Here is a 12,359-nt window from a genome sequence, read left to right as displayed (position 1 = left end):
TTTTTTTTTTTAATCTATTCATTCATTTCTCTTACGTGGCACAAAAGACTTGGAGTTAAACCACATCTATAATAATTAATTTTGTTAGGTAGTCTTAAATAATAATTTAACTTATAGTTAAATAATCAGATCGTTAAGCATTTATTTAGATTCATGTTGTTAGGTAGTCTTAAATGATAGTTTAATATGTATGGAATAGTTAGTTATGCGTTGACAGGGGTCTGTTTAGAAGAAATTGGGGTCTGTTACCGGACCCTTCACAAAATATGTTTCCATAAAAACGGACCCTTTATAAAATAATTTATTTTTTAATCAGGCCCTTCACAAATTTGTTTATCTTCATTACTATTTTGTTAATCGAATAAACCCTTCCCGTGGGGGGGGGGGGAGAAAGATGGTTCGAGACAAACTAAGTTTCCCTAAGTTTAAATTCCAAATGTATTCTAAGAAAATATTTCTACTTTTGCAAACATCGTGTGCACATTCTTATTAATATTAAAAGACAATTTTGTTTTCGTGTAAATAAATAATTAATCAATTTATATTTATTCATAACATTAATTGAATATTATGTAAATGAAAATTTCTGGCAATTTTTTAAATAAAATACTATAAACTTAAGAATTGTTTAAGTTTACTTAATGCGTAACACATTAAAAGTGATACATTACTAAGACTTGTTATTTAAAATATGTCAATTGAAATTATTAAAAACGGGAATGATTTTGTTTCCATTATTCGTCCGAAATGAATATTCTGTGTTGAGCTGTATGGGCCAAATATCAAATAACAGGACCCTATTTGCACAAATTCTCAAAAGCAGGACCCTGGTTCAAAGAATGCGACTTAGCGCTTATTTTATATTCACAAATTATTAATAGTTTTTTCACAATTTTACAAAAACAGGACCTTTCACAAAATGTCTGGACAGACCCCTGTATATTTTAAAGAATAAATTTATGGGAAAATTATCAGAAATACGAGCGTTACGTAATTTGGACTGTAAAAAATTTTTATGTGAAAAAAATAACATTTCATTTTCATTACAGTGCATATTTCATTGAAAAATACACTGTACCGGTACTTTTACACCAGTAAAAGTAACGACTTTCAGGGTACTGCTACTTTTTACCGTAAAATTCACGTTTAGCGGAACAAGTTACGGAAACAAAAATCCGATGTACCGTAATTTTTGCCATTATAATTTCTTTGAAATCACTGAATCACCGCACATATATATTACTGAAAAAATTGCTGTATTCACCCAAAGTGACGATACTTTATACCATAATTCGATACGGAATTTTTTACAGTGCACTTGAAAAAAATTTTAAAGAATTATTTTAAGGAATGATAATTACGTTTAAACTACTTATTTGAGTTTATTATCTGTTTAAATAATAGTGCTGTTTCAATTATCACAATTAACAAGCAAATAAATATAGCTTTTTCAAAACTATGCACACAGTAAAATGTATGCTGAAATTTGTTAAAGATACTATCAAATAATAATCCTATTTAAACGTTATAAATTTTTTTGTAAGTAATTATATACTTATTTTTAAAAAAATTTGCAGAATTTGATCTATATTATATGAATGTCCAAAATTTAACTTTTTGGTTGGAAACTTTCGCAATAAATATATTATTGAAAATGAATTTTGCTATAATTTATAGTTAACTTTTATTTTCCTTTAAATAAAAAAATGATAAATTTTTCTCTATATTTAAGTTTAATTGTTGTTCGAATTTCAAACTTAGATTTGTGTTATGCTCTGCCCTATAATATAATATAAATCACTATTTTATGCAAATTGTGACGAGTAAATAATATTTTCTTTAACGCTTATTGCTGAAAGTACCATACTTTTAATAAATAATGAAAATACCTAGCATGTATAAATTTTAACAAAAAAGAACAGTATCCTTAACTGTCTTTAATTGACCGACTTACCTGGAAGAAAGCTAAAATCCTCAAACTCAAAATCATCCAACGTAAAAAAAGAACTAAATCCACCAATCAAAACGCATCCAGCTTCAATCAACCAATCCAAGAACTTCTCAATATAATCCACAACGCTGACTGTAGCCGTCCACATTACGGCCCAAAATATAAATTCCGCATCAAATTGTTTAACATAGACGTAGAAGCAAGAGTTCTAATTTCTCCCGTTTTTTAAAGTGAATGCCTGCGAAACTGAAGCTATTTCGGTCGGTTTCATTTCATCAAGTGATAAACGCAGCAGCTTATCAGCCATCAAACTGATAAAAAAGAAAAAGAATTCTATAATAATTCACCGAAACATGTGTTGCTGTCAGATGACGAAATTAAAACAGAATCGAAGCGCCTTTTTTTTTTTTTTTTTTTTTAAATAAATCGAACATTTTTCGGAAAGCGTCGGATCTGCAACACGTGCGAGCGTCCAGTCTCCGTATTGGCTTATTATTCTGAACACGTCACCTCGCTTTGCACCTAAAGAATATCAAACTTTAAATCATCTTCTGTCCGAATTGTCCTTTAAACGATACTTATTGTTTTTAAAAAACCGTAACCTATTGTGCTTTTACAACAAAAGGTTCGTATCTTCTGTGGGGGGCAAGGTGTTCTATTCGCCATTTAACACTTTCTGCCATTGTCCTTTGTCTTTGGACAATCTGATATGAGAGTTGTACACTTCGAAACTGATATATCGATAAATCATATGAAGACTAATATCAGTATCGATGAATTATCGGTAGTTTTGTCACGTCGGAACCTTCTTCCATGGAAACAAACCTTTCGTTTCACGTAACTAACACTTAAGAGATTTTGAGAAAGCAGAGTCATAGCTAAAGCAAGCGGGGGAAAAAAAAATTTGTCATTCTTTAAATCTATGTTTCTCATGTTTGATTTACATAATATTTATATTAACTACAAGCTTAGCAAAATCGTTTCATCGTTTATTCACGAACAAAGCAGATATTAACCCTTTGAGAACCGTACGTGATTTAATCCGTCCAAGAGGAAAAATTCGAAGTGAATGATTACATTTTCTAGATAATGCAAGACATTTTGTGCCTTCGTGAGTATTTTAATCTGAAAAAAGGAATCTTTAACGAATGTATCGCGACCCACCGATGATATTTGAGTATCGCACTGAACTATCCTGAAAGGAAAAAGAGCCGTACACTTCCAGAAAATCAGTTCTTAATTGAACGATAATACCGATATTTTGAAACATATTATAGTGAAAGTTTGCTGCAAATTCATGAGGTGTTAAGTGGAACCTTACATAATAAAAGTGGAACCATAATTTCGCCTTAATTGGAACCAAGCTTCCGCTTTAAGCTAAGCCATAGTTCCTGTTTAAGCTGAGCCATATTTCCTGTTTAAGCTGAGCCATATTTCCTGTTTAAGCTGAGCCATATTTCCTGTTTAAGCTGAGTCATATTTCCTGTTTAAGCTGAGTCATATTTCCTGTTTAAGCTGAGTCATATTTCCTGTTTAAGCTGAACCGTATTTCCTGTTTAAGCTGAACCGTATTTCCGTTTAAGCTGAACCGTATTTCCGTTTAAGCTGAACCATATTTCCGTTTAAGCTGAACCATATTTCCGTTTAAGCTGAACCATATTTCCGTTTAAGCTGAACCATATTTCCGTTTAAGCTGAACCATATTTCCGTTTAAGCTGAACCATATTTCCGTTTAAGCTGAACCATATTTCCGTTTAAGCTGAACCATATTTCCGTTTAAGTTGTTAACAGTTTATAAATGAATTTATTCCAATGTTATGTTATAATATGAAGCATAACTTTAAATAAAGTGTCCATCTAATCGAGCATAATAAAAATCGAAATATACAAATTGAATTAGCATTAACTTGGAATAATATGTGTTACCGTTAATACATGATATGCCGGCAAACTATAGAATGTTTAGTCGGTGTATAGAGTGTTTGGTTGAACCATATTTCCATAGACAAAGTGAGAAATATGAGAATTATATACTTTGCTTAATCATTGTACAGATCTAATAACAGTCATTCTACAGAATGCCCATGCAATGTGTCAAAGAGTAACTCTGCCGGTTGATTTTAGACATTCTACAGAAAACCGTATTTCATAAATAGACGGAAATTTCTATTGTATTTTTTTAAAAATAAAGGTATGTACATTACTATGTACTGAAAAATTACATTTGATAGAAATCAAATATTACGGTAGTAATGGAAAATGCGACTGATAATAGTTTGGCGAATTGCCCCAATAGTTTGGTCAGGAAAACCTTTTTAATCACATCAGGACCCTATCTTCCATACAAATTATAATATAAAGTTTGAATCATATTTGCGGATACCTCCCCACTCTCCTATTTTAAGGGTAAAAAATCCGAATCCGTAGAAGGAATGTATACTTACCCAGAGACAGTACTTTGCGTTTGATGTCGAAACATAAAGTCTGCACTAATTAAAATCTTTTAATTTAAGACCAACCTATTGTGTCCTAGTGCCTGAAAGCACCATCTATTAGATCAAAAAATATTCAGGGTGTTCTTTTTCTTTTTTTTCTGCTCACTGCACATTTTATACATATTTTACTTAATTTACGGATAAATTAAAGTCTTGGAAGTATGCGTTTTATAAATTCTTGCCTGTAAAAGTAATACTCTGTTTTCTGATATTTCCGAAATATATCTGAAACCTCTATTTTACCAGAAGTCAACGACAAATTTCCAAGATGTTGTTTAAAAATGTTGTTTCCAGAATTCAATTGAATATAAAATAATTAGGTCTATTACAACTTAAAAATGGACCAATATAACAAAATACGAAACAAATATTCAACGTTGAAAGTGCTCTAGGAAAATCTAACACAGGCTCATCTTTTAAGACAACTTCTGTTTGAAATTCTATCTGTTCTTATTGGCTTTCTGCAAATTGTAGCACATTTTATCATCACAATATGTTTGCTACCTTTATTCAATGCTTTTACTGTTTTATTGTTCTTTGTTTGATTCCTCGCCTGCTATACGAACACGCGAGTTTTTCCTACATTAATTATGAATAAAATTAACCAGTATTTTGTTTTTTAATTTCATTCATAGGTGCATTTAAACACTCATCTCTTAAAACGCAACATCAAAACATTCTTAAAAAGAAAAAAAATAATCACAAATCAGATCTGAATGCATCTTGGAGATAGTCCCTCTTCATTTGCTATACAGACTTAACACATTAAATGTGGAATTTGTTCAATTAAATCCAATTACAAGTAGCTTTCGAACAAATGTGAAATTCGGAAAGCAGAAACCAATAAAGAGAAAATTAAATTAGCGCTACAAAACCAGCAACGAAATTAATAACAAGCTGTCAGATGCGTTCATAAACCATATAATGACTATGAAACTCTAATCCTATGGCTTTAATTGAATTTCTAACTATTTGAAGCAGCCTTAATGCAGGAATAGTCACCAGGGAAACATACGAAATCAAATTCGTCAGGAAAACTGAGCGAAATTTAAAATCTGATATCCTTTTCACCGGGTAATGAATCGATAATTTGCATTCCCATTACTAATTCATTCGCATAGACATTTAATATTAGCTTTACAATTTCATAATTAAATTTGAAACTTATAAAATTTAAAAAATTTTAGTTTCTTGAAATTAAATCTGCCAACTTTTCCTCCATTCGAGAATAATTTTCCCAAGTGGTAGTAAAATGACTATTGAATTACAATTAAAAGCAGAAGTACTTTTCAGAGAGGCCAACTGCCCCGGACGCGCCAAAATAATTTTTAAAAAAAACGGTAAATAACTGCCAAGTAAATTTTGCAAATATTTGACTATTTTGCTTGCTTTTTAAAAAGGTATAACATGACATAAGTACTATAAAGTGGTGAATTATATAAGCCTACGAATTATTTAGAAATAGTGGTGGATAAAAATCTGCAAAATTGAATTTATTAAACCAAGAATCACAATTGATTAACTACCACTTTAAAATGTATATTTGCTGTCCGGAGCAAGTTGGCATCTCTGATTTTTAAAATTTGTCAAACCTTAAACGCACCATTCTGTAGTAGTTCATCTACGTCACATTAGAGCTGCACAATGGGCTATTGGCGACGGTCTGGGAAACATCCCTGAGGATGATCCGAAGACATGCCATCACAATTTTGATCCTCTGCAGAGAGTCCCGTTTCGGTAGCCCGACGACCTGCACTCGAAGTCGAGCACTTTACGGTTGCACAGTTTAACGAGCACCCATACCGCACACCCTCGGTCCCTACGCAGACTGATTCAAGTGGTCACCCACCCGCACACTGACCGCAGCCAGTGATGCTTGACTTCGGTGATCTGCTGGGAACCGTGTCTTAACGATCAGTCCACTGCGGGACCACACCATTCTGTAATTACCGTGATTTTCGGTACAGTTTTAATTTATTTATATTTAATAGAACGGTGATAAACTTTATAAATTAAAGAATTAAATAATAAAAGTATGCATATCGCTATCACTTTAAATACAAAAACAAAATCGGGAAAATTCTAAAAATTTACAGCACAACAGAATCACTCCAAAAATAAAATTTATTAGCGATAAAAGGGTAATTTAATTTCTACTTGTGGCAACATTTAAAACTTAGCTATCCTACACATATCGTCAGTTAATATTTAAACATTCTGGCAATTAGTAAATGATCAAAATACCGATTTACGATTATCTTCCTTTGTCGGCAATATCTTGATTAAATTATGTTTTTTTTTTTATCTATCAGGAAGCAATTAAAACTTAGATTTGTCATCGAGCATGGAGCTCCCGTAGACATTTAAAAGCTCGAACAAGTCGGAAAATGGTTGAAGTTTTATTTTCAAAATTTCATCGTTACAGATACGAAAACAAATTATCAAAAATGTAATCAAAATTTAATGAATTTAACTTTTTTCTGAACTTTTCAAAAAATTACTTATGAACTTGACACGTTGAAAGACTCGTCGCAATGTTCATGAAAGTTCTAAAAAATTTCTTAAATTTTTTATTTGTTTATTCTCGTTGAAAAAATTGTTACAAATCTCTTCCTTGAACTATCCCAATTTAAAAATGAAAGTTTTAAATTTTGAATAACATATTTTTTTAAAAAAAAAGAAAACAAATAAAGGTGTTTTAAGGAAGACCTGGTTGTAAAATTAGAAAAAAAAGTATCTGTCGCATGAATGCGAACTTAAACTTATTATCTTAGAAATTTTTTACAAATATGCACATTTTAGAAATTTATTAAGATAAAACGAATTTGTAAAATTTATAATGGTTTCGATATTTAACTGTCCCGAAAATGTATAAACTTATATATTAGTTATGACATCTAATTAAAATTTAGAAAAAAAAGATTTTTAAAAAGAATAACATTAAGGTTAAATAATCTTGTTATTCTTTGATTAATTACTATGCTCCAGTTAGAATGGTGTAAAAATTGCATAAGTTGCGACTTGTAGTCACTAGTTAGTGTGATAAATTTATTATAATTTATAACATTTACTGGTTATTAATAATTATCAATGAAGTTTGGTAATTATTAATCAAGACCTATTAATGTAATGTATTCTTACACTTTAACTGGCTTATTTAATTATTATGTATTATCACTGATTATTAATAATATCCGATTAAGATTATTACCGGACTAAGTACTTGAACTGTAAACCAGTTCAAGTACTTAGGAACCTTGATCTCTAGCCACAACAACCTGAAAATCGAAATAAATAACAGAATTTTCTAATTGGATGGAAGTTTCTACGGCCTCAGAAACAAACTCAAATGCAAGTCCATCAGAGTGAAGACAAAGTTAAACATCTACAAAACTTTAATCAGGCCTATAGTTACGTATGGAAGTGAGTGCTGGACCCTAAACAAAACAGGAGGAGGAAAAATTGCTAATTTTCGAAAGAAAAATTTTGAGGAAAATCTTTGGATCTCTTCAAGAGAATAACGTAAGGAGAATTCTTTACAACCACGAAATTTACAAAAAATATGACAAATTCGGTGAGACCGACATTGTGAGAACTATTAAAGCATCACGCATTAGGTGGCTGGGCCACCTCTTCAGAAATTCCGATGCCGTTCCTGCTAAAAAAGTGACTTTTTTCCACAATTGAAGGGACTAGACATAGGGGACGACCACCTACAAGATGGGTAAACGACGTCGAGGAGAGGTCAACCGATGGCGGGCCGCCGCACCGGACAGGGCCAGATGGAGGAAAATCTACGAGTCAGCCTTGGCCTGTGAAAGGCTGTTGCGCTAATGAGGAAGTGCATACTGGGCAATGACCTAATCATTATCGCCATTTACTCATTCCAGTTAATTTATTTGTTATTAATCATGTAACTAGAAATTATAATAACTACATCTTTTGCTAAATGTGATAAAAAAAAGAGCACATAAATCGTGGTATCAACACCCCCTGGAAGAGAGAAGGCCTCTGCACCATAAACAAGAAATTTGATCCTGTAGTAGTCCAAACGCAATGACATCTTTCGAATTCACACCAACTGCGCAGCTTAGTAACCGAACGAAGTGACATGTTTATTATTTTGCCTCCACTGCGCAGTTTATGTTGTAAATTGATCAAACTATCTTTCTTCCAGGTGTTGCTCGTATTCCTTAATTCCCCCAAGCTATCCTTATGGAATATTAATAAATTGGGATTATTATTAACAATTAAATAAACAAGCCGCAATGGCTCAGGGGATAGAGCGTTCGCCTTCCAATGAGGTGAACCGGGTTCGAATCCTAGCAATGGCTGGTTGATACGAATTCCGCATCCGGCTTGCACCAAGCGAAGTGCTGACGTGAAATATCCTCAGTGGTAGACGAATCATGGGTCAGAGTCCCCTTGCCGTCAGGCTAACCATGCGAAGTTCCCGTGGTCTTACACTCCATGTAACGCAAATCCGGGTTAGTTCCATCAAAAAGTTCTCCACGAAGACAAATTTCTCCCAATACTTGATCCAGGAGTTCCCTTGTCTTCTGGATTGGGTTCAAAATTACAAGGCTGCGGATTTGAACACTAGTATTCGTAACACCGAAAATCGGGTCTGCTGTTCAACGACGGATATAAAATAAACTGAATAAAGTAAACTGATTCAATTGAATAATTCGTAATAACATCTCACATTAATTGGTCAGTTTATTAATGGCAAATTTCATTGGAAATTATAAATAATTAGAGGGTTATGAGATAAATTCCAACAGTTTTATAAATAACCAGATTACTTTGACTGTTACATATAATTCAGATAAAAATAAATGCTCGTCGCAGTATGGTTTCGTAACGATGGGAATTATGACAAAAATAAGACGCATATCCACTGAGTGTTCTAAAATTATTCTCTTCCAGCTCCAAATATCGATTTTTATTGTGTTGTCACATCGCTATTTTTGATAACATCTTTGCAGAATGCTTCTTCTAATTCTGAAATGAACATCTTTGACTTATGAGAAGAAATTATTGACATCTATTCTTTGATTATTCTCAAGGACGATAAAGAGAACAATTAAAGGAATTAATTTGAATAAAGGAAACGTTTCTGTTTCCTCAGACAGCGTGTGACATAATCAGACTGATACGGTTTTGCAAAATATTGCACAGTGATAGACAATTAAAAACTTAAAGTTTTCGGAAATTTTACTAAACATTTTAAAATCCTCACGGCAAGAAAGATGTAATAAAAGGCCTTTTCATTAATTTCATAAATTTTATATAATTTTCATGCAGTGGTGTGGAGAATAATTTTTAATAAAATTTACAAAACAAAGAAACTCTTAAACAACATTTTTCTCAAAAAACGTTGAAAGTTGTCAGTACATAAAGGGAAAATTTTTTCTTCGGAAAAAAGCTTTTTTTTTTTGGTGTGTAAATTTTTAAGCAACTCAAAACATATATAATGACCAGGAATCTTCATTAAAAATGAATAATGAGCAAGATATACTTCATTAAATATAAATAATGAAGACGAATCCCTAATTAAATATGAATAATGAGCACGAATTCCTTGTTAAATATTTGACAAAATACCCTTGTTTAATAGAAAATATTGAGCATGAATCTGTCATCAAATATAAATAATAAGCATAAATCCCTTATTAAGTATTAAATAATGAACTTGTACCCCTTATTAAGTATAAAAATATCTATATTATCCTTCAATCATAAAATTAGTTTATACAAAGATGATGCCGCGATGGCTAAGAGGCTAAGGCCTAGGCTGACATTGTGAATAACTGGGGTTCGATCCCCAGTTACAGCTTGAAGCCCACCCAGCTCCAGACTGATAGGTACCAGCTTGTCTGGGAAATAAAGGCGGCCTGTGTGCGGTGCTGACCACACTGCAACAATCATGCCGTTGGTCACGAAATTGTGCAGCCTTATTTGCCATGACTCCCCTGGTCACAACGGGTTGTTGCGGGAATGCTTTACTTATGTTATACAAAGATAATTCCACGTAAAAATAGTTTTTAATAATTATTTACTCCTTTTATTATTTTATTTTACAATAATCGAAAAAAAATTTTGAATTAAAGAAAGTTCGCAAATTTTTGCTACATATTAAACTTTGTAATTTGAAGTGAGAAAATACAAAATTTGAATGAAATCGATCGATCAATTTTTGAATAATGAAAGTGTGAATTTTAATTTATTCTGTTCCTTATTAGAAGGATTTTCTGCCATGCATCTAAATCTTATCAGGATTGGTTTCATATAACTATTTACAAGTTTAGACAGGAACACAAAACCTCATTTTTGTATGGAACTATTATGTATCTAAAAATTAGTCATAAACGCGAAATCAATGCCTTAAAATTGTACGTACTAGACGCAAAATAGGAAAAAAAAGCGAACACTCTAAATAACTTTTGATCTACTGATCGGATTTTTATGTACTAGGACTCCATAATTCTATACACAAACCTTAAATATTTTAAATTGTAATTTTGAGCCAATCCACAAGAGAAGGAAACTCCTGGATCAGTACCCCCAGAGGTATTGATTTGTTATGGGAACATGGATAAAGATTTAGCGTGTCAGTCACCATTTACAACACTTCTTCGGCTTTCGGGGATCGAGACCACGAACTCTTGGACATGGGCCCAGCGCCCTAGCGACCAGGCTATCCCGGCCTTTTGTTAAAGGATTTAGATTATTGACCCTTTGAATGTACTCTTAGATTCCGCAATCTGGAAAAATTAAGCCGCGATGGCTCAGGGGATAGAGCGTTCGCCTTCCTTTGAGATGGCCCGGGTTCGAATCCCAGCGATGGCTCGTCGATACGAATTCCGCATCCGGCTAGCAGCGACCACGGCGCTAACGTGAAATATCCTCAGTGGTAGACAGAATCATGGGTTCGAGTCCCTTTGCTGTCAGGCAAACCATGGGAGGTTTTCCTCTCCATGTGACACAAATGGCGGTTAGTTCCATCAAAAAGACATCCACGAAAACAAATATCTACCAATATTTAATCCAGGAGTTGCCTTGTCTTCTGGATTGGGTTCCAAATTACAAGGCTACGGAGTCGTAAACCCGAACAATTGGGTCGACTGTTCAACGATGGTTATAAAATAATGCATGCGATATTTTAAGTTACGAAATCGTGCAGAGGCATATCTTTAAATAAAAACTACCTTTTCCCCCCGACGGATTCTTGATCCTCAACAGGTGAGGGATAACCGAAAAACTGGAATATAGTGTATAGTATAGCAAAATAGAGTCCCAATAGTATAGTAATATAGTATAGTAATATAGTATAGTAATATAGTATAGTAATATGGTATAGAATATGGTATAGAATATGGTATAGAATATGGTATAGAATATGGTATAGAATATGGTATAGAATATGGTATAGAATATAGTATAGAATATGGCATAGAATATAGTATGGAATATAGTATAGAATATGGTATAGAATATAGTATAGAATATAGTAATATAGTATAGTAATATAGTATAGTAATATAGTATAGTAATATAGTATAGTAATATAGTATAGTAATATAGTATAGTAATATAGTATAGTAATATAGTATAGTAATATAGTATAGTAATATAGGGTCCCAATAGAAGGAGAAAGGTGGAAAGCCCATTAATGTTTTGTTTAAATTTTGGTCATTTTGCCAAATCTTTGGATTTAATGAAGCAAATCAAAAAGATTTTCCACACAATTCCAAAAATTTCGCTATCCGAAGATTATTTCAGGTAAAAATTATTGCAGCTAATTATTTATTGTTTAATTTACTCATTGTCGAAAAACGCATTTTAAGGCAGATAAATGTTTATAGCAATATAATCGACGTAAATTAAATTGCAAAATTTGAAGAAACATG

At 32.4% G+C, this 12,359-nt stretch overlaps 1 protein-coding gene across 2 annotated transcripts in view; it reads right to left on the bottom strand.

Moving 5' to 3' along the window:
* Positions 1-12,359, bottom strand: part of LOC107440181 (Golgi-associated plant pathogenesis-related protein 1) — a 49,832-nt gene that overhangs the window by 32,583 nt on the left and 4,890 nt on the right. The window contains exon 1 of one of the 2 annotated variants that reach the window (XM_016053026.5): positions 1,955-2,503. The exons of the other annotated variant lie outside the window; for it this stretch is intronic. Coding sequence (XP_015908512.2) covers positions 1,955-2,099 — 145 coding nt within the window. The 5' untranslated portion in view covers positions 2,100-2,503. Of the gene's footprint in view, positions 1-1,954; positions 2,504-12,359 lie in introns of those variants that run through there. 2 annotated transcript variants of the gene reach the window in all.

The sequence above is a fragment of the Parasteatoda tepidariorum genome, chromosome 3, assembly GCF_982258835.1.
Source record: "Parasteatoda tepidariorum strain Cologne lab strain chromosome 3, Ptep-v5.0, whole genome shotgun sequence".
NCBI classification, from domain to species: domain Eukaryota; kingdom Metazoa; phylum Arthropoda; class Arachnida; order Araneae; family Theridiidae; genus Parasteatoda; species Parasteatoda tepidariorum.
The sequence above is the reverse complement of the archived record's forward strand: the minus strand, read 5'-3'. Positions and strand labels throughout refer to the sequence as shown.